General features: G+C 41.6%; 2 protein-coding genes across 2 annotated transcripts in view; one reads left to right on the top strand and one right to left on the bottom strand.

The window, feature by feature from the left end:
• The window catches only part of LOC110568885 (cytoskeleton-associated protein 2-like), a 121,269-nt gene that overhangs the window by 24,527 nt on the left and 69,356 nt on the right, over window positions 1–27,386 (bottom strand). The gene's annotated exons all lie outside the window — the stretch shown is intronic.
• Window positions 6,946–13,646, top strand: LOC135275626 (sodium-dependent phosphate transporter 1-like). The gene is made up of 6 exons (XM_064377973.1): window positions 6,946–7,065; window positions 8,613–8,882; window positions 8,990–9,548; window positions 10,156–10,341; window positions 11,224–11,308; window positions 12,676–13,646. Exons 1-6 carry the CDS (start codon window positions 7,047–7,049, stop codon window positions 12,835–12,837), a joined length of 1,281 nt encoding a protein of 426 aa, XP_064234043.1. The 5' UTR covers window positions 6,946–7,046; the 3' UTR covers window positions 12,838–13,646.

Genomic DNA, 27,386 nt, shown 5'->3' with positions numbered 1-27,386 from the left:
TTTGGTTTTTGTTTGTATTTCCTTGATGACTAATGATGTTGAGCATCTTTTCATGTGTTTACTGACCATTTGTATATATCATATCAATTCAGATTCTTTGCCCATTTTTAAATTGGGTCAATTTTATTTATTTATTTTTTTTAGATGATGTCTCCCTCTGTTGCCCAGGCTGGAATACAGTGGTGTGATTTCAGCTCACTGCAACCTCCACCTCCCGGGTTCAAGTGATTCTGGTGCCTCAGTCTCCTGAGTAGCTGGGATTACAGAAGCCTGCCACCATGGCCAGGTAATTTTTTTTTTGTAATTTTAAAAAAATAATTACAAAAGAGACAGGGTTTTGCCATGTTGGCCAGGCTGGTCTCTTTGTGAGTCTTAATCATCCTTCAGTCTCAGACAAAACATCCTTTTCTCAAGAACTGTGATTAGCTGGATTATTTGCTTATCTTTCTCCCTGCTAGTCTGTAAACTGAGGGCAGGCCACTATATCCATTGTTCTTGGCACCAAATAGAAACTCAACAAATATCTTTTGAATGAATAGGGCTTTCTCCTTTTAAAGATCCCTTCAATACAGTAACCATACTATGTATAAGTAGCCACAAGCCCATTCAATAATACTATTAGCTCTTATAGTCCATTTGTCTCCATCTTGTCTACAACAATATGATGAGAGACTTTGCTAAATGCAATGGTAAAAATAAAAATACAGGCTGGTTACAGTGGTTCATGCCTGTAATCCCAGCACTTTGGGAAGCCAAGGTGGAAGGATTGCTTGAAGCCAGGCATTTGAGACCAGCCTGGGAAACAGAGAGAGACCCCCATTTCTATGAACCACCCGCCCAACTCCAAAAAGAAAATAAGCATGGCTGGGTTGAAGTCACCGAGGATGGCTAAGTGGCTCTTCAAGTGACTTTACCTGATGGTTTGTGGAATATTTACCTTCACCCAGGTGGGAGGATTGCTTGAGCCAATCCTCAGTGTGGATTCAGGAACTTGATTTAATTGACTTGATTGTGGATTAGATTCTCAGGGATATATTCACTAAGTAAAAGCCATAACAGCTACTCTTAAGTAAAATAGTGAATGAATCAAACACTATAAATCCCTGGTACTGTGCTAAGTTCTTTCTGTATTTTATCTTATTTGATATTACAAACCTTTGATGTGTTAATAGTAATTACTATCTCCATTTTTACAGGTAAGGAGACTGATATTGAGAGATTAAAAGACTGGCCCAAATCACAAAGTAAATGAGATTTGAATCCAGTCCTGATTCCGAAGTCTGTTCTCTTTATAGTATTCTAAATTCAAAAAGACTAAATTATAAGATAGAGAGCCAGTTTTACTTAATAACAGGGTTAGAATCGTAGAATAAATCTGACACTCACACCTCTAACTAGCACCTCCTCTTCCTGAAGACAAATATGCAGGAAATCAGGTTATAATAAGAACTTTCTTTGGTGAAGGCTGGGTGCAGGGGCTCACACTTGTAATTCCAGGGTAAGGAAACCCTAGGAAAGTCATGGCTGCTAGAAAGAACAGGGTGAGACAAACGAGAGACCAGGTCTCTGTGGTGCTCCGTATCAGTTAAGATAGGTTTGACTGCAAGCCATGGCAAACCCCATGAAAATGGCTTAAAAACAGTAGCATTTCTTGTTTTCTTAAAATCCGGAGGTAGGATCTCGGTATAACAGTGTTGTCAGAGATGCTGGCTCTTTTGCTCCTTCCACTCTGCATTCTTCAGTGTGTGGCTCTGACTTCCCAGTGGTTACAAGTTGGTGACCACAGTTCTGAGCTTCACATCCTCATAGAACATACCCCATTTAAGAAATAAGGATGATAAAGGACCTTCTATATGGCTCTGTCTTTTATCAGGGTAGAAAATCTTTCCCAGAAGTTGTTTCCAGATTGACATCTCAATTGATAGGATTAAGTCAACATGACTTAGTCATGTAAGAATAGAATGAACATAATCTTAAACCAATTGGATTCATCCTTTGTGGCAGGGCATGTTGAGTTCTCAATGAAATCAGGGTTCTGTCAGTAAGGAAGAAGGAGGGATGGCAATTGCATGGACAACCAACAGTGTTCACTGTATACTTCTTTTCTCCCTTTGACGTCACTTTTACGATTTTGTTTGCTACATACCTGCTGATGTCTCCCGTATCTATCTATATACAATTATTTTTCTGAGGTCCAGATACCTTGTCATCTGCCCATTGTACATCTGCACTCGAATGTCTTTCTAGTAGCTCAAATAGCATGTCTAAAATTTTACTCATCGTTCATCCTGGAATGGAGAAGACTTCCATATTTCTACCAAAAATATGGTTAAGACGCTGCCACTCATCCAGTCTCCAGTACCAAGAAACAGGGTCATCTTAGACTACTCCTTCCCCAAATCTACCACACCTAATTCCAAGATCCCTTGATTTTCCAACTAAATATATCTTGCATTCATGCTTGGATCTATTAGTTCTTTTAAAATTCTTTTTTCTATTTTTTAACATATTTATTTATTTATTTATTCTTTGAGACCGGATCTCACTCTGTTGCCCAGGTTGGGGTGCAGTGGTGTGATCATGGCTCACTGAAGCCTCCATCTCCCAGGCTTAATTGATCCGCCTACCTCAGCCTCCTGAGTAGCTGGGAGTACAGGTGCGCACCACCATGTCCAGCTAACTTTCATTTTATTTTTTGTAAAAACAAGGTCTTACTATGTTTCCCAGGCTGGTTTCAAACTCCTGACCTCAAGTAATCCTCCTGCCTTGGTCTCTCAAAGTGCTGGGATTACAGGTCTGAGCCACCTTACCTGGCCTATCAGTTGTTTTTAGTGTAGCTCTGTATGCGTGTTTGTATAAAGATAGGAATACATGTGTTGTGTATGTGTAATGTGAGCTTTAAGTAAACCCGGAAATATTATCATTCTGATCCCATTTATGCATACTGGCAGCTAACAAAGAGGAGAGAAAAAAATATAAAATCTCGATTTGGTTTTATAAAGTAACATTAAATACAGTTATTTATGTAAACATTTACCATTTGTCCCTAATTACCATGCAGTAAAATAATGATAAAGACAATGAATAACTATGTGTCAGAGAATTTTGTTGCAAACTTTATTCAGTTATGACTGATAACAATGAACTCACTATTGTTGATAATAAGGTAACACTATGGTCTGATCACAATTTTTAGCACCTAGAAGAAACATTGCTTACATTCCAGAAAAGAAAGTTTTGATAACAGTAGTCTCATGGTCGTCAAAGTTGAGTTCGTCTCATTTTAGCTTGTAGGACTTTATTGCAGATGGAATTAAATGAAACGAGAATGCCCAGGCAAGTTTAAAGGCAAAAGAGTCAAAGATCAGACCAATTATCGGCTCAAAGTAATTAATGTACATTTATTACATAATTACAGGACTCGCAAGTACTAGAATGCAGAGTTTCATGACTATGGAATAAGCACAACTTGGACCAAAATGCCTTGTATTAATAAAATCAAACTTCCTCATCCTGGAAAACACTGTCTGCTATTGTGGAGGATGCAAGGAGCTCCCATAAATATAATACGTTATAATTATCTTAAATATATCTATAAATACATATATAAAAATAGTAATTTAAAAATAACATTTCATGTTTTGCCTTATTCTTGAGGCTGAGCTTCAAGAAGTACTTTATCAAAATGACCTCCCTGATTAGCATACAAAACTGTTGAGGCAGGAAGCCTTGGCTATTATTCCCTCCGTTTTGAAAACAATAAAACTGAGGTCCCAGAAACTTATGCTATTTAATTAAGAGTTAATCAGCAACTTAAAAGTAGAAGGCAAACAGCTGAAATGGAATCCTAGGTCTGTGGGTTCTCATTTCAACTGTTATTGTGCATATTTCTTACTTTTCTTATGCCTTGATTTGCCCATCTGTAACATGGGTAGAGTCTTTTTGGTAGCCACATTCAGTAGCTCTGGTCCTCCTAAGATTATTATAAAGAATAATAATTAAAATGATTGGTACTATGCAAAGTATAGGGTGTTCTTTAAATAACAAACCACATTATATGTTAGTGTTGCTTCCACTAGACATTGTTCCTCTCTTACAAAGAGTGTAAACATTCATTTAGAATCACAAAGGCTCAGCACATGCTCAGCAGATGACTAACAGTAAAAGATTTAGCTTCTTCATGTACATGGTACATATAAACTGTCAACAGTGCACAAGTGAGTAGACTCCAGAGCTAAGTCTGGTTTTCCAGTATCTGAAAGTCAGTGATAAAGGGTGGTCCCCTTGCCAAGCACACCAAACTGTCTTGCACTGTGGCAATAAGCAAATCTGGATGGGCAACTGATCTGAAGTAGCTCTTAGTTCCTTGAGTTTCCCAGAAGAAGAGGAGGTTGATCTCACTACCTGTGATGGTTTTGGGTATTTCAGGCATCTCCTATGCAGAAAAGAAGATAATTCAGTTAGAGAACAAGATGTTAGAAAAAGGACTGAAGCTCAATCCCTTGGCATTTGGCCTTCATGAGAAACAGCACTTTAGGACTATGGCTGTAACATGATGCTATAGGCTCTTCATTTATTTGTTCATTCAGCAAGCATTTATTACATCCTATTAGATGTGTGGCCATGTCTATCAATAAGGGTTGATCTCCTTATTTGATTGGAGAGAGATCTAAATTAGTTATGAAGATTGCCAATGACACTAGTATCTCACTGTATCCAGGCAGGTAGGAGTGAAACATTGTTTCTGTCCTGCCTTCAACACAGGCCTACAGCATTTTGCATCAAATCTGAGCACTGGTGATTCTAAGCCCTCTAAACATTTTGATCTAAATCACTACAGACCTTTCCTCTTTAGTCTTCACAGGATCCACGATAATATGACCTTCTCCTTCCCTTTCTCCTGTCTGTGCTAAAAATGCTGGAATTAATACTGACCTCGACTACTGAAGTCATTAGTTATATCTGGTCCTTCAGTAATCAGTCGTTTAGGACTGGTTTGCTGGATATTCTCATTTTTCTCTCCCAAATGGAGATACTATTGTTTCTAAGTATTAAACTTCTGTGAATCTGCTTGAATGAGAAGAGTTGGGATGTTTACCACCTGCTCTAAGTGCACTTGGAAGAAGAAATTCGTGCAGCTAAGAGGAAAAATAATTTGTGAGAATATAAAGGTTGAAATGTTGATTACTTTCATGTTTGGGACTAAGGCAAGGCATGGATTAAATTATGGTGCTACAAGTTTAATTTAGCAACTACAAAAGATTGGTAACTTGTAACTTGCAGGACAGTACAGTTTTGGTATCTAGGCTCATTTGGCCCTGATGGTCTGTGACTACATAGGCAGTGACTTTTATTCTTTATACTGTGAACCACTGGAAGAAATACAGGATACACGTATATGTATATATAGAGAAAGATAACTGGAATAGTGTTATGAAGCTGCTTATACTTACCATGTGCTATGCACCCATATTTTCAAATTTTCTTTAGTTTTTTTTTTAAAACATTTGTTGTGGCCCACTGAAATGATTTCAGTTTTGACTAATGGGTTGTGACTTGCCTCTTAAACCTCACTAAGTAGTTGCTGACCCTGGAGTTAGATAAATTTTTTCATTTTTTTAAATCTTATTTTAGATTCACAATTACGTGTATGCATTTTGTTAGATGGAGCTAAGTATTTTTAATCTTGCTTTTATTCTTGGAATAATCAGGAACAAAACAGAAAACTTTGAGAAAATACTGTTCTTAGGATATACTGAACTCTTTATATACTGGTGAGGAGAAGCGAACTCCTGACCTTAGGTGTTCCGCCTGCCTTGGCCTCCCAAGGTGCTGGGATTACAGGCACGAGCCACTGCACCCGGTCAGTGCTTTGCTTCCGTCTTTAGTACAGGCTAATGGTTTGGAGCCTACTGGCATGTAGGTGACAATAAAATCATGACTAATACTACTCATTCTTAAACCACATGGAAAGTGTTGCTAGGCAAATCTCTTTTTTTAAGATAAGGCTTGTTAGTGAAATTACCACTAAATTTTTCTTTTTGTGAAAGACAAATTTTTTTTTTTTTTTGAGACAGCCCAGGCTGGACAATCTCAGCTCATTACAACCTCTGCCCCCAGGTTCAAGCGATTCTCCCACCTCAGCCTCCTGAGTAGCTGGGACTACAGGTGTGCGCCACCATGCCTGGCTAAATTTTTTTGTATTTTTAGTAGAGACGGGTTTTGCCATGTTGGCCAGGCTGGTCTCAAACTCCTGACCTTAGGTGATCTACCTGCCTTGGCCTCCCAAAGTGCTGGGATTACAGACACGAGCCACCGTGCCCCGCTGAAAGACAAAACTTTTAAAGCTATTCTTTAAATTACTGACTTTTGATAGGTATTTTTGTTTTTTGTATCTTGCTTTGATACTGCTTTCAAGGAGATAATCTCATTAGAGGATTTTACTGAAGGCCGGTACAATGGATGTAATCACTTTTACACAGAATTATGTCAGCATGATAAATGTGACTACTGAGACATCATTCTTTTGACATTAAAATAAGTTTGTAGGTGGTAGTGGAATATGTGGCAGTTATGATTACGAGCTAGGGAGTGGAACACTTTTCTTTTTCATAGCTAGTCGCAGGTTCTTAGCATGTAATGATCCTTACTATCTTCTAAAGTGAAGAAAGGAAAAAGGCTAGTATGTTGAGAGGCATTGGACACTTGAGTCTTGCAGGTGTTCAGGTGGGCCAGGCTGGCGTGGGTTTTCAGATGGTCATTGAGTTTTTCTCCCAAATTTGTATAGGCACTAGCACAGTGAACCCTGTGCACTTAAATCTGGCAGCAGCTGTCAAGGGTGATGGGCTGGCTTGGGGAACCCCTTAGTCCCCAGAGGAGGGTTTACACATTATTGCAGGGGGCTGTTGCCCTGGGGTTTTCAAGATGCACCATTTTATCTCCTAGTGCTGGGCTTTGACAAACTTCCTCTCTGGGGTACCATCCTCATCTCGGTGGGATGTGCAGTTTTCTGTGCCCTTATCGTCTGGTTCTTTGTATGTCCCAGGATGAAGAGAAAAATTGAACGTAAGTAATAAGTTATAGCAGAAAAGTTTACTAATGTTGTGCTTATTTCTTTTTTGTTTGGTTACCTGTAAAAATCTATTAGGATAGATTGGCAAAATAAGAGATTTTAAAGGGAAATTTTAGAATATGGGTTTGTTGTCCAAACTGTGTTCTTAAATAGACTATATGACCTAAGAACTAGTGATAAAGAGTATTCAGCCTATGCTGTAGAGACATTAATTTTTTTTTTTTTAGTGTTCCTTGGTCAGTTGCCAGTGACATGATAGATAAATAGAGAAATCATGCCCTACATTTACTGAGAAATATAAGGATACCTTAATGAAAAATAAGGGGTAGGTACAAGATATTTTCATAGAGGAAACATTTGCCCCAACTACTTCTGTGTATAACTTCAGATTCAGAAACGCAAAGCTAAGTCTAATGTGTACGTGTTGTATATGGGCTAGAATACACATAGACATTGTAGTTCAGTATACAATACAAATACATATACAAACGTACATTGCGTTTCTGCTAGAATTGTAACACAGATTCTAGAAGTAAACATTTTCAAGTGTCATGTGAAGGAATCATTTAGGCCATTACAACACACTCATGTAATTAAATCCTGAGTAAATTTTGGTTAGTATCAGACTTACTTTAAATCTTGTGGTTTTTTTTCCTTAAAAGAATCATTTTCTGTCCTTTTCATCTATGTGAAGGCTGGGTTAGCCATTTGAAGTGTATCCTTTCGAAGCTGAGGGATGCACAGACTGCAGAGGCATTAGGAAGAATGCTGCGTCACTGCAGCTGAACGGAGGAGCCTTCGAGAGGTTCTATGCTAGTCTGGCTGTGCCAAGTGCATGGTGGGAACCAGGCTTTCAGGACTCTCTGACCTCATTTTCCCTCTCTGGGAGGAGATGAGACAAGTGTTGCTTTATGTTAGTGTGTAGTTTGACTGAGGTGCCTGAATGGATAGGTCAGCATACTGAGCACTGGCGTGAGGGATAGGCAAGAGATACTCGGGTCTGCCTATGGGATTTAGAGCCATAAGGCACATCTCTCTGTTTCACAGAGGTGGAAATTAAAGTTGTCATCTTTAGTTCCCTGCATTGAGCTATGCCACTTTGCTTGAATTGTTGGACCGAAATTGGAGAGAATCCTCTTAAAAAGAATAGAATTGGGTATAGTTCAGATTTTCAGTTTCAGATTATCACTCCAGTGATTGAGCTACTTTCCACTGCAGAATGGGTCAGCAGGGAGCTAAGAAGGGTTCTGACATCTCTAAAGGGTTGTAAAAATAAAAACATAACACGAATGTGCTACAGAAGCCCGTAAAACCTAAAATATTTACAGAAAACGTTTGGGACCCCTGACATAGGGTGTTCTGCATTACTGATTGTTCCCAAGTGAGAGTTGCTGGCAAATGATAAAGCAGGCAGGAAAAATGTTTCTGAGGTTCACATACGTTGTTGTTTTGAGATGGGTTTTTTGAGGGTGGAGGAAAGGAGATGTGGAACAAGGTAGTATGGCCACAACCAAACCAAAAAAAACCTTTTTTTTCCTAGGAGAAATAAAGTCTAGTCCATCTGAAAGCCCCTTAATGGAAAAAAAGAATAGCTTGAAAGAAGACCATGAAGAAACAAAGTTGTCTGTCAGTGATATTGAAAACAGGAATCCTGTTTCTGAGGTAGGGTCTGCCACTGTGCCTCTCCAGGCTGTGGTGGAGGAGAGAACAGTCTCATTCAAACTTGGAGATTTGGAGGAAGCTCCAGAGCGAGAAAGGCTTCCCAGCGTGGACTTGAAAGAGGAAACCAGCATCGATAGCACCGTGAATGGTGAGTGGGAATTCCTGGTTTCACTTTGTTGTCTGCAGTGGTGAGGAGGCTTACTGTTTGGATTTGTTGCTTTTTGTATTGAATGTCACCTTGGTGATCTTGACTAGGTGCAGTGCAGTTGCCTAATGGGAACCTTGTCCAGTTCAGTCAAGCCGTCAGCAACCAAATAAACTCCAGTGGCCACTACCAGTATCACACTGTGCATAAAGATTCTGGCTTGTACAAAGAGCTGCTCCATAAATTACATCTTGCCAAGGTGGGAGATTGCATGGGAGACTCTGGTGACAAACCCTTAAGGCGCAATAATAGCTATACTTCCTATACTATGGCAATATGTGGCATGCCTCTGGATTCATTCCGTGCCAAGGAAGGTGAACAGAAGGGCGAAGAAATGGAGAAGCTGACATGGCCTAATGCCGACTCCAAGAAGCGAATTCGAATGGACAGTTACACCAGTTACTGCAATGCTGTGTCAGACCTTCACTCTGCATCTGAGATAGACATGAGTGTCAAGGCAGAGATGGGTCTAGGTGACAGAAAAGGAAGCAATGGCTCTCTAGAAGAATGGTATGATCAGGATAAGCCTGAAGTCTCTCTCCTCTTCCAATTCCTGCAGATCCTTACAGCCTGCTTTGGCTCATTTGCCCATGGTGGCAATGATGTAAGGTGAGTTGACATTGATCTTAGTGTTGTTAACCCTATTTTTAAACCATTTATCCTTTTCATAAGCCTGTGCTTGTGGTAGTGGTACTCCTAGCACTTATGGGACCCTGAATAATACAAATAGAATGAGGTAATAGCAGTCATTGACTTAATAAGACAGTACAGCTTTACTCTTCAGAGGAATTACAAAGAATGTTTTTAACTTTATTTCTATAGATGATCAGATATCTTTCACAGAGAAGGCTTTTGTCTATCAAGATGAGATCCAATTCTTTGGTAGTGAATTGTGGGATGTAAGATGAAAAACTTGAAAGCTTTTCATATAGAATGATTTTGTAGTTTGGTTTGTAAACTGTTTATTGGAAGCTGAGAGTTGCTTTAGGCTACCTATAGGAAGAAAGAGGCCACCATTTGCATGGCACTCCCTCCATCAGAACTGCGTTCATTTTTCTTTTGTGTATGTTGGGGTTCCATTTATGTCCTTGGAAAGAAAAGCCCTTTTGCTTGAAAGCTGTGCTTTAGACAACCTGATATGTCGTTCAGCAAATTGGATCTTGCCAAGATCTAGTTCTGCCTGAAAAATTACTTCTGCCCTCTTTGTTTCTTCCAGCAATGCCATTGGGCCTCTGGTTGCTTTATATTTGGTTTATGACACGGGAGATGTTTCTTCAAAAGTGGCAACACCAATATGGCTTCTGCTCTATGGTGGTGTTGGTATCTGTATTGGTCTGTGGGTTTGGGGAAGGAGAGTAATCCAGACCATGGGGAAGGATCTGACACCGATCACACCCTCTAGGTAAGTAGGTGGAGTAGGTCTTACAGAGGTCAGTACCCATTTTCTTCAGAGATGTAATACTGTCAAGTGCTAACAAATCTCTAGTTTAAAGTAACCAAGTTTGTTTAAGTTCCTGATGTTCTTACTGTCAGTGTGTTCTTTTTAGATTTTACTTGTCTCGCTCTTAAACATTTTGGTCATACATTTTATCCATTCAGCTCCAGTGGTCTCTGAAGAAAATGACTTTTCTGAGAAAGCTGTGTGTGCTAAGAGTGGATAGTTATGTATACTTGCTTTTTATTTGTCTTTACTTGGGAGCTAAGAGTCATGTTTACCAAACTCTTCCAAATAAAAGTGCAAATTTTATTTAATAATGGACTTCCAGGGCCAGGTATGGTGGCTCATGCCTGTAATACCAGTACTTTGGGAGGCTGAGGCAGGTGGATCATGAGGTCAGGAGTTCAAGACCAGCCTGACCAACATGGTGAAACCCCGTCTCTACTGAAAATACAAAAATTAGCCAGGCATGGTGGTGCATGCCTGTAATCCCAGCTACTCAGGAGACTGAAGCAGGAGAACTGCATGAACCCAGGAGGTAGAGGTTGCAGCGAGCCGAGATCGTGCCACTGCACTCCAGCCTGGGCGACAGAGCGAGACTCCATCTCAAAGAAAAAAAAAGGGCTTCCAGATAAACATGAAACTTGAAACCTTAGAATAAGGAAACTGGGCATCCCGTGGCTTGATTTAAATAAGGTGGATCTTAGGGGTTATAGCAAATAAAGATGTCAGTGGAGGTTTTGTGACTGAGTAGAACAAAGCAGGACTGTGCTAACTTGAGAAGTAGTGTTAGCTTCTCAAAAAAGTCAAACTGAATTCCTGACGAGAATCCTTTTGTGTCTGTAGTGGCTTCAGTATTGAATTGGCATCTGCCCTCACTGTGGTGATTGCATCAAATATTGGCCTTCCCATCAGTACAACACATTGTAAAGTAAGTGTAATGTCAATGTGTGTTTTTCAAATGGTTCTTCTAATAGGTAGGGTTTAAAATTTACTTCTCTGATATTTGATTTAGAAAGTTTTGTGTAATTGGAGTCTTGAAGAGTTCACAAGTTTAGGACAAGTGATTACAAGAATAAAGGCTTACACTATACAATTTCTCGTGTCTATTCTTATTTAAGCAATTAAATAGATATTCTCCCCAAATAATAGAAACATTCTTTTATGTGGAGCTTGCTGTAATTTTTGGTTACTAACCTCTTCCTTTGTTACTTAGCCATCCCTCATTGTAGTGGCTTTATAATAATTTTTTTTTAAATCTTGAGTCATTTCCACTTGACACCATTATTTATTTATTTATTTATGAGTCAGAGTCTTGCTCTGTCCCCCAGGCTGTGGTGCAGTGGTGTTATCTTGGCTCACTGCAGCCTCTGCCTCCCAGGTGCAAATGATTCTTGTGTCTCAGCCTCCCAAGTAGCTGAGATTACAGGCGCCCGCCACCATGCCTGGCTAATTTTTGTATTTTTAGTAGAGACAGGTTTCACCATGTTGGCCAGGCTGGTAATTCCTGACCTCAGTTGATTGACCTGATTGGCCTCCCAAAGTGCTAGGATTACATGCGTGAGCCACTGCGCCCGGCCAGCACCATTATCTTCTTTGTCTTTGAGGAAGCCATTCAGGGCAGGATGGGTATGTGCTTAGAAACTGGCGGGTGCTTTAATTCTGTCCAAGTAGGTTTCTGCTGCCATTGGTGGTGGCTTAAGGCCTGGTTCTAACAAGTCTGCGAGGCTTGCCAGAATGTTGGCAAGGCAGTTTATTTACAGAAGGCATATATTCAGGGCCTCTCAGGATTGAAATACTGAGAAACTAAACAAATCTTAAGGTTGTTTAATGACAATATAATAATTATAGGAAAAGGAAGAAACTGGTTTTCTTGAAAGGATTTAAGTTGGTCCATCGTGGATCCTGCCGAGTCATCCGTTTGCTACCAGATGTGTCTCCAGGCAATCGTTTATTAGGTTTAATATCAGCCACTCTGCAAATAATCTTTGGAAGACTTACTTACAACTCAATTTGTTATTAAAAGCAGTGTTTATTCATTAAATTCTAGTAGCTTAGAAGGGGAAAAGAAATAGTTCTTGTGTCCTTTTACTACCGTTAGTATAGATTATGGTTGGATTTTCGAATTGCCTTCATTTTCCCATCTTCTTAACCTGTTGTAAACCAGCTTTCACGGACTTGTTCTTGTCCAGGGGTCTGGGGCTCCTTGTCCAAACAGTTTCAGGTGTCTGTTTGCCAAAATACCAGAATACCATTGGCACTTTAATAACCTGTTTCCTTGGTCTGTTTCTCTTTTAGGTGGGCTCTGTTGTATCTGTTGGCTGGCTCCGGTCCAAGAAGGCTGTTGACTGGCGTCTCTTTCGTAACATTTTTATGGCCTGGTTTGTCACAGTCCCCATTTCTGGAGTTATCAGTGCTGCCATCATGGCAGTCTTCAGATATGCCATCCTCAGAATGTGAAGCTGTTTGAGATTAAAATTTGTGTCAATGTTTGGGACCACCTTAGGTATTCCTGCTCCCCTGAAGAATGATTACAGTGTTACTGAAGACTGACAAGAGTCTTTTTATTTGGGAGCCAGAGGAGGGAAGTGTTACTTGTGCTATAATTGCTTTTGTGCTAAATATGACTTGTCTCAAAATTAGCTGTGTAAAATAGCCAGGGTTCCACTGGCTCCTGCTGAGGTCCCCTTTCCTTCTGGGCTGTGAATTCCTGTACATATTTCTCTACTTTTTGTATCAGGCTTCAATTCCATTATGTTTTAATGTTGTCTCTGAAGATGACTTGTGTTTATTTTTATTTTTATTTAAAACAACCATGCAGAGCCATTTGACAGAGTATGCTCTGCTTTGTTGGTTTCACCAGCTTCTGCCCTAACATGCACAGGGATTTAACAACAAAAAAATATATAACTAAAGCTTCCCTTGTAGTCTCTTATATAAGTAGAGTCAGTTGTACTCTGCCCTCCTGTCAGTAGTGGCAGGATCTATTGGCATATGTGGGAGCTTCTTAGAGGGATGAGATTCTTTGAACACAGTGAAAATTTAAATTAGTAGTAACTTCTTTGCAAGCAGTTTGTTGACTATTATTGCTAAGAAAAAGTAAGGAAAAAAGCCTTTTGGCAATCTTGGTTATTTCTTTTAAGATTTCTGGCAGTGTGGGATGGATGAATGAAGTGGATTGTGAACTTCGGGCAACTTAAATGGGACAGCCTTCCATGTTCATCTGTCTACCTCTTAACTGAATAAAAAAGCCTACAGTTTTTAGAAAATTTGTCTCATGGTTTTTATTCATATTTGAATCATTTGAATCATCTGGGCTCCTGATCAGTTAGCCTTATGTCCTTCTTAGGAGATGGTAATATCTTAACAAGTGAGAGCTACTGTCCAACTTAAAGCTCCCTACTCCTCCCTGTTACGTTTCTTGTGTCCCCAGAATATGCATGACATTACTCCATAGGGACTGTTGTAGCAATTTGGCATTTTCTCTTTTAGTAGCACAGCCTATACACTTTCATGTTAGCACACATAGGTTTTTTTTCAATTTTTTCTTTTGATACTTTTTTTTTTTAGATGAAGTCTTGCTCTGTCACCCAGGCTGGAATGTGGCTGCATAATCACGGTTCACTGCAGCCTCTTGCCTCCCAGGTTCAAGCGATTCTCCTGCCTCAGGGCACCTGTTACCCTAGCCTCCCAAAAAGCTGGGATAACAGGGGCCCACCACCATATCTGGCTTTTATATTTTTTAGTAGAGATAGGGTTTTGCCATGTTGGCCAGGCTGGTCTCAAACTCCTGACCTCAAGTGATCCACCCACCTTGGCCTCCCAAAGTGCTGGAATTATAGGCCTGAGCCACTGTGCCCAGCCTACTCATGGTTTTTAACAGCCAAAGATTTACTGTTGAATGGACAACTTTTATTTTACTATTACTATTTTATATAGATTGTTTTTAGCTTTCATATTACTGTTAACTCTTGAACAGTGTGAAGGTTGGGCACCAACCACCCATGCAGTCAAAAAGCCATATATAACTTTTGACTCTTAAAAACTTTACTACTAATAGCGTACTGTTGACCTGAAGCCTTAGCAGTAACGTAAACAGTTGTTAACACATTTTACATGTTATGTATGTATTATATGCTGTATTATAGTGTAAGCTAGAGAAAAGAAATATTAAGAAAATTGTAAGATATATTTATTATTAAGTGGAAGTGGAAATGGATCATAAAGGTCTTCATCCTTGACATCTTGAGTTGACTAAGGAGGAGGAAGGAGTTGGTCTTGCTGTCTCAAGGATGGCAGAGGTGAAAGAAAGTCTGCATATAAGTGGATTCTGCAGTTCAGGCAAATGTTCAAGGGTCATCAGTATAAGGAAAGCAAAAATGAGGTGGCAGTGTGCATCTAAATTTTGTTTAAAAGTTCTCAGTATTGGATTCTTCAGTCCTGACCCTTTGATTATCTTTTTACCCTTGATCAGAAGTTAATGAAAAGTACATTTCTTTGTAAACTGAATTGATAGTTCCTGTCTTGAGAGTGTGGGACAATACCTTTGAATTTTGAGGTTATTCAGAGTGTTTTACTAGAAACCAACACTAAGACTAACACAGGGTAAGCAGTGCCTAGTCTGACCTGTGCCTGAGAGGTTAGGCCACTGGCTGGGTACATACCATTTCATCCTGTTGTCAGTTTAATGATCTTGCAGAGGACTTCTCCATGAATGTTCACCATTTAGTGTCAGGCCTTATACTAAGTTTTTCACATACACTTAATCCTCATGGCCTTTTGTGGTAGATCTTATCCTGATTTTGTACATGATGAAACTGGTGTGGACAACATCTGTATTTGCCCAATATCTTAAGTTAGCAGAGGATGGACGTTAGCTGTAGCCTTTGGGACTGGCTGAGACTAGCTCTGTGACTTGTTACTTGGAAGGGACAGGAGGGGGCTGTTGTAAAGGACAACTGAACATTAAGCCTTGAACTGAGGGCCTGGGAGGAGATCTCAGAGTTCTGGCACTGCCCTCCCTTTGTGTTGGAGGACTTCACATAAGCCCAGAACCTTTCAGAGCCCAGTGTTGACATGGAGAAGAGGACCCTCCCTGGCATTTACTCTTGGCTCAGGAGAGAACAGCTGAAAAAATACTTAGACCAAGTTTGTCCAGCTGAAGGCAATTCTAGTGTGGCCCAGGGAAGTAAAAAGATTGGACACCACTGACATAGGATGTGTTTCTGTAGGAAGAGCAGGTAGACCTGGGGGAGAGGAACCCCTAGAGCTAGGAAGGGACCAGAGGAGAGTTTATATTTCTACTTTAGTTGTCTGCCATGGGGCGGGGACACATGCTGGTGAGAAGGCTGGCTCTTTTTTTTTTTTCCTTTGGCATAGACACTGCCTTTTCTTTTTTTCAGACAGAGTTTCGCTCTTGTCACCCAGGCTGGAGTGCAGTGGCGCAATGTTGGCTCACTGCAGTCTCCACCTCTCGGGTTCAAGCGATTCTCCTGCCCCAACCTCCTGAGTAGCTGGGATTACAGGTGTGCACCGACATGCCTGGCTAATTTTAGTAGAGATGGGGTTTCATCACATTGGCTAGGTTGTTCTCAAATTCCTGATCTCAGATGATGTATCTGCTTTGGCCTCCTAAAATGCTGGGATTAAAGGCGTGAGCCACCTTGCCCAGCCGTCATTGCCTTTTCTTAACCAAAAGTTTAGTTTTTTTAAAAAAATCAAGGTTGTATGTGCAAAGTGAAGAGCCAGCTGGTCCAACAAGGCTTGTAAGAAAAACTGAGGTCTGCCAACATTTCCCTTTCCTGAGGTAACTGTTTTCAATTATTTTGGTATTAGCCTCTGTGTATCTAAATAATATGCTTGTGTTACTATTTCCCTCTCGCATATTTTGGCTGAGTGTGGGTGACACTTATGGGACTACTGGTCCTTTGTCTTGGGTACGAGCTCTCCACCAGGGGTGACTTGCTGTCCCCAGTCCCCATTTCTGACTCTGCCTTATCCCATTTGTGGTAATATTTGGAGACATTTTTGGTTGTCACAATTGGGAGCTGGTACTGACCAGAGATGCTGCTGTAAGCATCCTACAGTACACAGGGCAACTCCACAACAGAAAATCCCTGGGCTGAAATGTCGGTGGTGCTGAGGCTGAGAAACCCTGACATAGGGTGATCTGGTTGGGCTCTTTCCTTGGAGGAACCCCAGAAAAGCCTCAGAAGGCTAAAAGCCTGACTAATGAAAGTTCTACGGCTCAGTGAGGGAAGTGGTCACCACATATTTTAACCTCGCTGTTTTCAGCCTAGACAGCCCTTCCTTTCAGTGGCTCCAATAGGATGGGTTTAGTTACCACAGTAAGGTAAATAATACCAGTCCCCTAACAACACGGTTCACATTTCAGTTACTGCGGTCTACTCACTGAGTTACTATAAAGCAAAGCCTCCAGTGTTAGCTCTTCAGTCCACAGATCACCTTTAGAAAATAACGGGCACATCATGAGGCGTGATCTGTCATCACTTCCTTCAAAGTCTGTTGGTGACTGGCTACTGTGCATCTATTGCTCAGTTCACTCCAGATAAGAAAACTTTTGGTTATGTTGCCTTCTTCCAGTGGGAGAGTTATTACTGTAGACTAACTTTCAGTGCTACTGTGGGATTATGCTCCATTTCTTTTGGGGGCTTGAGTAAAAATGAAAATTTGCTTTTTACCATCAAACACAACTTTCATTAATCCAGCCAATGCACAAAGAGATAATTTCGATTTGTAATTTTTTGAGACAGAATCTTGCTCTGTTGCCCAAGTTGAAGTATGGTGATACTATCTCAGCTCACTGCAACCTCCCCCTCCCAGTTCAAACAATTCTGCCTCAGCCTCCCGAGTAGCTGGGACTACCACCACGGCTGTGAATGCCACCACACCCAGCTAATTTTTTTTTTTTTGAGACGGAGTATCACTCTGTCACCCAGGCTGGAGTGCAATGGCACGATCTTGGCTCACCACAACCTCCGGCTCCTGGGTTCCAGTGATTCTCCTGCCTCAGCCTCCTGGGTAGCTGGTACTACAGGTGCACACCATGATGCCCAGATAATTTGTGTATTTTTAGTAGAGATAGGGTTTCACCATGTTGGCCAGGCTGATCTTGAACTCCTGACTTTGTGATCTGCCCGCCTTGGCCTCCCAAAGTGCTGGGATTACAGGCATGAGCCACTGTGCCTGGCCACACCCAGCTACTTTTTATATTTTTAGTAGAGATGGGGTTTCATCATCTTGGCCACGCTGGTCTTGAATGCCTGACCTCAAGGGATCCACCTGCCTTGGCCAGGCTGGTTTTGAACTCCTGATTTCAAGTGATCCACCGGTCTTGACCTCCCAAAGTGCTGGGATTACAGGCGTTAGCTATGGCACCTAGCCATTACTTTGATTTTTAAAGCTCATTATCGTCTGTGGATTTTGGATAGGCCATTGATGCTACATCCAGAAATCTTGCAATTTTTTTTGTTGCTGTTGAGATGGAGTCTCTCTCTGTTGCCCAGGCTGGAGTGCCCTGGTGCTATCTTGGCTCATTGCAACCTCTGGCTCCTGGGTTCAAGCAATTCTTGTGCTCCAGCCTCCTGAGTAGCTGGAACTACAGTCATGTGACACCACGCCTGGCTAATTTTTTATATTTTTAGTAGAGATGAGGTTTCACCATGTTGGCCAGGCTGGTCTTGAACTCCTGGCCTCAAGTGATATGCCTGCCTCAGCATCCCAAAATGCCAGGATTACAGGTGTGAGCTACTGCATCTGGCCAGATCTTTCAATTTCTTTAGCTGAAGTTTGGAAGAAATTGAAAGCATCATGGCAGAAATTAATAGTAATATTCAATGTGGTAGAAACTTACTATGCTGCAAGTAACTTTGCAGAATTCAAATTACACATAAATTGAGTTATATTTGACCATGGAAAGGTTGATCAGGCTGCTGTTTGAGAGATTCTAGACAGGCAGCCAGAGGAACTTAGTGAAGGTAAATTTACCAACAAAAATGAGGAAAGTGATTGTGGCAAAGAGAACACGTGTCCCAGAGGAGGTGATGCCGGCAAAAACTTCACATTAACAGACCTCTTGGAGTTAATTTACAACACCGAGAGCCTAAAGGACAAAATACTGGATGCGGATCCAAAGATGCTTAGTCCCAATATTTCGAATGTTTAAAATTACAGGTACTAAATAAATAGTGGTTTTGCTATTTTTAAATTTCCCTGTACATTTGCAACACAGTTTGTTTCTTTTTTGAGATGGAGTTTCACTCTTGTTGCCCAGGCTAGAGTGCAATGGTGCGATCTCAGGTCACTACAACCTCTGCTTCCCAAGTTCAAGCAATTCTCCTGTCTCAGCCTCCCAAGTAGCTGGGATTACAGGCATGCACCACTATGCCTGGCTAATTTTGTATTTTTAGTAGAGACGGGGGTTTCTCCATGTTGGTTAGGCTGGTCTCGAACTCCTGACCTCAGGTGACCCACCTGCCTCAGCTTCCCAAAGTGCTGTGATTACAGGCATGAGCCACCGCGCCCGGCCTTCTAACACAATGTTAAATGTTTGGACAAAGATTTTTAAAATTCATAGGTCTGCTGATGATTAGATGTCTTTGCAAGGCTTGAGCTTGCATGGTCACTTTTGTGGACTCACATCTGCATGCAAAGTGAGGACTGCCTGTATATTACTGCCCTCAACTCAGTCCACTATTTCCCAATCCAAGGACCTTCTACTGTACCCTTTATAAAGTAAACGTCTGGCCTAATGCCACATAGAAGACAGATGCCCAACATTCCAACATGGAGAAAAGGATCCTAAGGCTTGACTGCTGTTGCTTCATTATTATTATTATTATTTATTTATTTTTGAGACGGAGTCTCACTCTGTCACCCAGGCTAGAGTGCAGCAGTGTGATCTTGGCTCACAGCAACCTCTGCCTCCCGGGTCAAGTGATTCTCTTGCTTCAGCCTCCTGAGTAGCTGGGATTACAGTCGTGTGCCACCACACCTGGCTTTTTTTTTGCATTTTTAGTAGACATGGGGTTTCACCATGTTGGCCAGGCTGGTCCTGGATGCCTGACCTCAGGTGATCTACCCACCTAGGTCTCCCAAAGTGCTGGGATTACAGGTGTGAGCCACTGTGCCCAGCTTTAGTAGTATTTTTAAAAAGTGAAACATTTATTGGAATATTTACATTGAAAAGTTTTTTGAAGAATTAGGTATAGAAAGTAGAGAATGGGCTGGTGCAGTGGCTAATGCCTGTAATCCCAGCACTTTGGGAGGCCGAGGAGGGCAGATTGCTTGAAGTCAAGAGTTCGAGACCAGCCTGGCCAACATGGCGAAACTCCATCTCTACTAAAAATACAAAAATAAGCTGGGTGTGGTGGTGTGTGCTGGTAATCCCAGCTACTTGGGAGTCTGATATAGGAGAATCGCTTGAACTCAGGAGGCAGAGGTTGCAGTGAGCCGCGAGCGCGCCACTACACAACAGCCTGGGAGACAAAGTGAGACTCAGTCTCAAAAACCAAAAACAAAAATAAAAAAGAACGTAGAGAATGAATGAATCTTGCTTGCTTCCCTGTCTCCCAGTCTCATTATCCAAAGGAAACCACTGTCAATAGTTTTCAAACCTTCATAGGCATTTTGTTTATGCATATGTGTACATATGCACACATAAATACTTGCATGATCTTTCTTTCTGAAAGATGAAGCTGTTTATTTCTTAGTAAAGCCACTATGTTGTTTAGAAATTAAACAGTTTCTTTCACAGAATAAATATCAATGTTGAGTCATCTGGTTAACCTCCTGTAGTAGCTGAGAACTAGATGTTTAGGTTGGTGCAAAAGTAATTGTGATTCTTGCCATTGAAGGTAATGGTCAAAACCACAATAATTTTTGCACCAACCTAAATAGATGTTACACACTTGTGCACGTGTTTACCTGCAAGTTACCATAAGTGTTACAAGCTGGAGCTAAACTTTGGGCCAAGCTAGTGCTTTCAACAAATAATTTACTGATTGGGGGAAATAAAAGGATTTGTTCTCACTGTATACCTCTTTCACCTTCATGTAATATAAAGCGGCTTAAAGACCAAAGGCACAAAGTTAAGATTCACTCATTGAAGCTGGGTTGTAGTGTTCTCTGCAAAATCTAATGGTGTGGGGATGCCTAGTCTATGAAAACACTTTCTCCATGGTAATGTTTGTGCTGGGTATGTAAAGCAAATATCTTAGTAGCCAGTGGTTTTCTCTTGGCTCACACCAGAATCTTATTTTGTGTTCCAAATTTTATTGAGGTTACTGAACTGATACCCCATAGTGTGAAAGTTGTTTCTCTTTTTAACACTGTTCTCTGCCTTTATCTTTACCTCTGCTTGAGAGGGATCTAAATTCTTCAGGCTTCCATTGTTTTGCCTGAGATACAATGAAGTATTGTATTTGAAGAGCCGGGGAGGGTCAGCTAGCTGGAGATTGTGAAGGTGCTCAGACCAAACTTACTTTCTTGACAGGTGGAGAATTTTGAGACATTATTAATAGATTTTAAAAACAACTATTAAAATAAAACATTAGAGCTGCTCACTGGCAGTTGTACTTACCTTTCTAATGATCAGGCTTTTGTGTAAATCCCTTTTGTTGCTGGAGTTCTTAGTTTCTTTCTAACACACTATGGTGCACTGGAGAATGATACTGCACTTGTTAAAAGGAGCAAGATGCTTATTTTCTGGAAACTGCTGAAATGATAGCAAGATCTTCCCTCCCAGGATATTGTTGCGGAAGACCTAGATAGCAGGTCTCTCCTTCCCATTCATTCTATTTCTAGAAGCAAGCAAATGTTCTCTAATTGCAGGCTTGGGATGAATGCCTCAGCAGTGTTTCCTGCTGTGCTAATTGGAAAAATATAATTTTCAACTAACTGTGTCCTCCTTTGCAAAATAATAGTTGGCATCCCAGTTGCCAGTTTGGTTCCTAATGTGGACTAGTACTTTTTAGTTTAGCTCTGAGGATAATAGACCTTTGGAAATCCCAGGGAGAGCTGTGCTGTCTCCAAGGACCATTAGAGAGCTCACATAAGCCCAGAAGAACAAGTGCCTATTGATGTCTTTTTCTAGGAGTCTTTATTGAATTAAATTTCAATTTACAAGTTTTTTGGGGCCAGGTTCTGGGAATATTAATCAATTCTGTCCATTAGTTGAACAGTCCTGTGATGGACCTTATGTGTACCTTATTGATTTGGGACGGAGGTTAATTTTCCTTCAGTTAAGGTCTTGGCTTCTGGAAAGCTTCTCATCAGCCTAAATGTGGTCGGTCTTGCCAGCTTTTTGGGAAAACTCTCAGCTTGGGAGTATAGATTTGGTCAGAGTAACTTCTGTTTAGACTCTTTTTTTTAGAGTGATTGTCTTGTTTCATGTAGAATTACTTTCTCACATACAGAAAGGGTTTAAATTTGTTTTTTAAAAAATTGAGACGGGGGTCTCACTCTGTCACCCAGGCTGGAATGCAGTGGTGCGATCTTGGCTCACTGCAGCCTCCGCCTCTCAGGCTCAAGTGATCCTCCCACCTCAGTCTCCCAAGTAGCTGGGACCACAGGTGCACATCACCACACTCGGCTAATTTTTTGTATTTTTGGTGCAGATAGGGTTTCACTGTGTTGCCCAGGCTGGTCTCAAACACCTGAGCTCAAGTGATAGGCCCACTTTGGTCTCCCAAAGTGCTGGGATTACAGGTGTGAGCCACTGCACCTGGCACGGCTTTAAATTCTAAGTTTCCACTGGTAGCAGAGCTCTTAATGTCAGTTGATTACCTCCTGTGTGCAATATAGTATAGGGGTTAGAAGCATAAGCTTTGGAGCCAGGCCTGCCTGAGTTCTAATTCCATCTCCACTACCTACAAGTTGCATGACATGGGATGTTGTTGAATCTTTCCAACCTTCAGTCCTCTTATCTAAGGATTGGTGATGATAATGGCACCTATGTCAGAGGATTTTCATGAGGATTAAATAAAATAATGCATATAGTGTGTGTAGCGCCTGACTTCTTAAGCACTTCATAGTGTTTATTAACTAACCGATCTCATTCTCCAAATAAATATATGTAATTTTTCTTGACATGGTAATATTCCACTTGACATTGAAGCTCTAAGGTAACCTTTTCCTGACTGTGGTGTGACAAGTAATTTTCCTTAACTGTAATTTCATTTCTTAAGTCTAAAATGAATTTAATTTTGGTGAATTTGCCTTTAAATACCCTATATTAATTAGAATTAGATTGAGCTGTGACAGAAAACTTCAATAATAAAGAAGAAAGTTTCTTTCTCTCCTACATAAAAGAAGCCCAGGCCTATAATGGTGGCTCCACGGTCATCAGGATGGAAAGACAGACTCTTTCTGTCTTGTTCCATCCTCAACATGTGGTTGCCACTTCCAGACCCAAGGACGCAGGGATGTCAGTTGTCTCATTGTTGATGATATTAAGGTGTTCACATTACTAATAGCAAGGAATGTGAATGCCTTAGTAAGATGTATGTCCACACCAGAGGGTGGGATGTAAACTCCACTCCTGGTTCCAATTTCTGCATCAGGATCCAGTCAGAAGACAGAAATCTGAGTTATTTTAACAGAGCATTTAATAAGAGTTGTTAGCTAGGTGTAAAGTGTTAACCAGGTAACTGAAATGGCAAGAAATGAACATTGAAGTGTCATGGAGGTAGCAACCATCAAGGCTGGAAGAGCAGAAAAGAGGTTGGAATGATTAAAATGTTACAGGTGGTCAGGCATGGTGGCTCATGCCTGTAATTCCAGCACTCTGAAAGTCTGAGGTGGGTGTATCACAAGGTCAGGAGTTCAAGACCAGCCTGACCAATACTGTAGAACCTCGTCTCTACTAAAAATACAAATATTAGCCAGGCATGGTGACGTGCACCTGTAGTCCCAGCTATGCAAGAGGCTGAGGCAGGAGAATCACTTGAACCTGGGAGGTAGAGGTTTTAGTGAAGCAAGATCATGCCACTGCACTCCAGCCTGGGTGACAGAGTGAGACTGTCTCAAAAACAAAAAAAAATTGTTAGAGGCTTAGAGAGAACCCATGTGACACTGAAACTCAGACCTCTGAGAAAGGGTCACTCCCTGGCTAGAGCTGTTGTGTCGGCTTGGAAGGGTCCTATGGGTCTGGGTCCTAGCTGCTGACAGGAGGCAGATAGCTGGCGACCTGAAGAGGTGCATGAAGGGGCTGATTCGGTGAGAGCTGAAGAACCACACACAGGACCCAACTGCTATGTCAGAAGGAACTGCTGGCTGGGCGTGCTGACTCATGCCTGTAATCCTAGTACTTTGGGAGGCCGAGGCAGGCAGATATCTTGAGGTCAGGAGTTCAAGACCAGCCCGGCCAACATGGTGAAGTCCCGTCTTTACTAAAAATAGAAAATTAGCTGGGTGTGGTGGCGGGCGCCTGTAATCCCAGCTACTCGAGAGGCTGAGGCAGGAGAATCATTTGAACTCAGGAGGCCGAGGTTGCAGTGAGCTGAGATCGTGCAACTACACGTCAACCTGGGTGACAGAGCAAGTCTCTGTCTCAAAAAAAAAAAAGGAAGGAACTGCTACTGCTGCTGTCAGAGCTAAGAAATGTGAGGTGACCGTTTTCGGGAACAGGAGGTGAGCAAAAGGAAGTTCCTTTTCCTCCCTCCAGCCTCGCTATCTCAGCAGAGCGAAACAGGGTAGCCCCTGGCAAGCAAATGTTGGAAGGGACCCAGCCCAGCGTCACAGCAGAGCAGAGAGGGCGGGGTTTGGAGCTGAGATATGATCGATTCACAGCCCACAAAGGCAGTGTCTGCTGGGGTTCTCCACTGTGGAAGTGTCTTTTCCTCTTGGAATGAATACATTCTCTGTGGGGCGATGCTTTGAGCCTGAGCGAATGTCACGTGCTGCCGCAGTCTTTCTGCCAATGGCCTTAGTATCCACTAATAAATCTCACCTGAATCAGTTATTAGGAAAGTGGTTGTTAAATGATTTTCTATTTCTCTCATTCCTTGTACATTTGTTAGTTGGCCTTCTTTGGTAAAGAGCTTTCTCTTCTCCCTAGCCCCATCCCTGGGAAATTGATTTTTAAGTGGGTGGCCACATACCCAGCCAAAGTTGAAGTTCTGTATATAACGACTTGGGGGAGAGCAAATACTGGCATCTGCAGCTAGCACTCTGTCACAGGCCTGAGCCTAGGCAGTCTTCCTACTGCAGTTGAATCCAGGATTGACTTGAATTGTAAAACCTTAAAGTAAAAAGAAGAAATTAGTGCTTCACACATGGAAGGATGGGAAAAGATAACCTGAATTCACAGGTGGTGTCTGGTGTTTCAGGACTGTCATTCTCCAGGGGGACCAACTGGGTCAGTGGTTCTCAACCTTGGCTGCTGACATAGTTAGGATGTTTGTTCCCTCCAAATCTCAGGTGGAAATGTGATCTCCAGGGTTGGAGGTGGGGCCGAGTGGGAGGTGTTTGGGTCATGGGGGCAGATCTCTTGTGAATGGCTTGGTGCCCAACCCTTGGTAATGAGTTAGTTCTTGCTTTATTAGTTCTTCAAGAGTTGGTTGCTGAAAAGGATATGGGGGCTGAGTGTGGTGGCCAACACCTGTAATCTCAGCACTCTGGGACACTGAAGCGGGCAGATCACCTGAGGTCAGGAGTTTGAGACCTGGCCAACATGGAGAAACCCAAAATTAGCTGGGCATGGTGGTGCATGCCTGTAATGCCAGGTACTCGGGAGGCTGAGGCAGGAGAATCGTCTGAAATCAGGAGTTGGAGGTTGCAGTGAGCCAAGATTGGGCCATTGCATTCTAGCTTCGGTGACTGAGCAAGATGTCACCAGAAAAAAAAAAAAAAAAAAAAAAGAATATAGGGGCTGGGCATGGTGGCTCATACCTGTAATTTCAGCACTTTAAGAGGCTGAGGTGGGAGGATCACTTGAGCCCAGGAGTTTGAGACCAGCCTGGGCAATATAATGAGACGTAATCTCTACAAAAATTAAAACAAACAAACAAAAAAAGGATCTGGGACCTCCTGGTCTCCCTCTTGCTCCGTTTCTCACCATGTGACATGTCTGTTCCCCTTTTGCCTTCCTGCATGAGTGAAAGCTTCCTGAAGCCTCACTAGAAGCCAAGCAGGTGCTGGTGCCACATTTATACAGCCTGCAGAACTGTGAGCCAAATAAACCTCTCTTCTTTATAAATTACCCAGCCTCAGGTATTCCTTTATAGTCATGCAAAATGGACTAACACAGCTATGCATTGGACTTACCTGGGGAGCTTAAACCTGGGTTCCATCCAAGGGCATTTTGATTTGATTGGTATAATTGTAGCCTCAGTATCATGATTTCCATATCTCTCTTGGGCATTCCAATATGGCTGCAGAGTTGAGAAACTTGAAACAGGCAGCCTAAGTTGGCCACACAGGGTAAATTAGTGCTCCTTGTTTCAATCCATTGGATAGAAATGAAGGAATTGAACTAGGAAGATTGGCATGTCTTGCTTTCGAATCAGCACTTTCAAAAATCTGTCCATTGTTAGTGTTTAACCACATGGCATATTCACAGATTGGATTGCTCACCTTCAAATAAAAGTGACTGTTCTCAAAATCCAATTTAACTCAGCTGGTCCAATCCAGGTAACCAGATTTAGAGTGCTTTTCATGACTTTAGTCACAAGCTCATTTAAGCTGTTGTAAAAATGGAAACGACTTTTTCTATCTTAAGGATGGAGTGGAGAGGATCCTGAAGCTGCGGAAGTGACAAGGGCTGGTCTGAGTAGAAATGACAACAGTTGCTACTGTGCCCTGAACCTTGGCCACAGTTCCAGCATTGTGCCACATGCTTAATATAAAGTAGATCTTTAAAACTTTTAAAAGTTGTGAATATTTCAGATATATAAAAGGCATAAAGAATAATGTCCTGGTGCGGTGGCTCATACCTGTAATCCCAGCACTTTGGGAGGTCGGGGCAGGCAGAGCACCTGTGGTCAGGAGTTCCAGACCAGCCTGGCTAACATGGCGAAACCCCATCTCTACTAAAAATACAAAAATTAGCTGGGTGTGGTGGTGGGTGCCTGTAATCCCAGCTACGCAGTAGGCTGAGGCGGAAGAATCGCTTGAACCCAGGAGGCAGAGGTTGCAGCGAGCCGAGATCACCCCACCGGACTCCAGCCTGGGAAGCAAAGTGAAACTCCATCTCAAAAAAAAAAAAAAGAATAAAATAATGAGCACTCTGGTTCCACCACATAGCTTAAGATTCCAGAGCTAGGCTGAATGCCGTGGCTCACGTCTGTAATCCCAGCACTTTGGGAGGCTGAGGCGGGTGGATCATTTGAGGTTAGGAATTCAAGACCAGGCTGGTCAACATGGTGAACTCCTGTCTCTACTAAAAATACAAAAAAATGAGCTGGACATGGTGATGCATGCTTGTAATCCCAGCTACTCGAGCGGCTGAGGCACGAGAATCTTTTGAACTTGGGAGGTGGGGGTTGCAGTGAACCGCGATTGCACCACTGCACTCTGGCCTGGATGACAGAGTGACATCGTGTCTCAAAAAAAAAAAAAAAAAGATTCCAGGGCTTAGATTGGTTTTGACTGAATTTGGTGTTTATTATTTCTTTTAATTTTTACCCCCCACATATATATAGCTAAATATATAATATAAATATGTATATTATGTATAGTTATATATAAAATATATGATATATTAATTATATACATATAACTAAATAGCATATGACACTGTTTTGCATGTTTTAAGCCACATGTAAATGATCTCACACTATATGTATTGTACAATTTACTTGTTTTTGCTTAGCATTATAGTCGTGAGATTCCTTTAATTCCAATTAAGGAGTACTTTCCTTAGCATTCTTACATGGGGTTCCTTGGACACTTGTATCACAGTTTCTCTAAAATCTAAATCTTAGAGTATAATTGTTGTATTATATTATAATATAATACAGTAAGGCTGGGTGTGGTGGTTCATACCTGTA

This window comes from Aotus nancymaae, unplaced genomic scaffold (genome assembly GCF_030222135.1).
Source record: "Aotus nancymaae isolate 86718 unplaced genomic scaffold, 86718_ANA_hifiasm-v0.15.2.pri h1tg000017l, whole genome shotgun sequence".
NCBI classification, from domain to species: domain Eukaryota; kingdom Metazoa; phylum Chordata; class Mammalia; order Primates; family Aotidae; genus Aotus; species Aotus nancymaae.
This window is presented reverse-complemented; position numbering and strand designations above follow the sequence as displayed.

Coding starts and splice junctions, on each gene's coding strand:
- LOC135275626 (XM_064377973.1), top strand. Junction 8,883..8,989: donor CATCGATAGCACCGTGAATG/GTGAGTGGGAAT, acceptor GATCTTGACTAG/GTGCAGTGCAGTTGCCTAAT. Junction 10,342..11,223: donor ACACCGATCACACCCTCTAG/GTAAGTAGGTGG, acceptor TTGTGTCTGTAG/TGGCTTCAGTATTGAATTGG.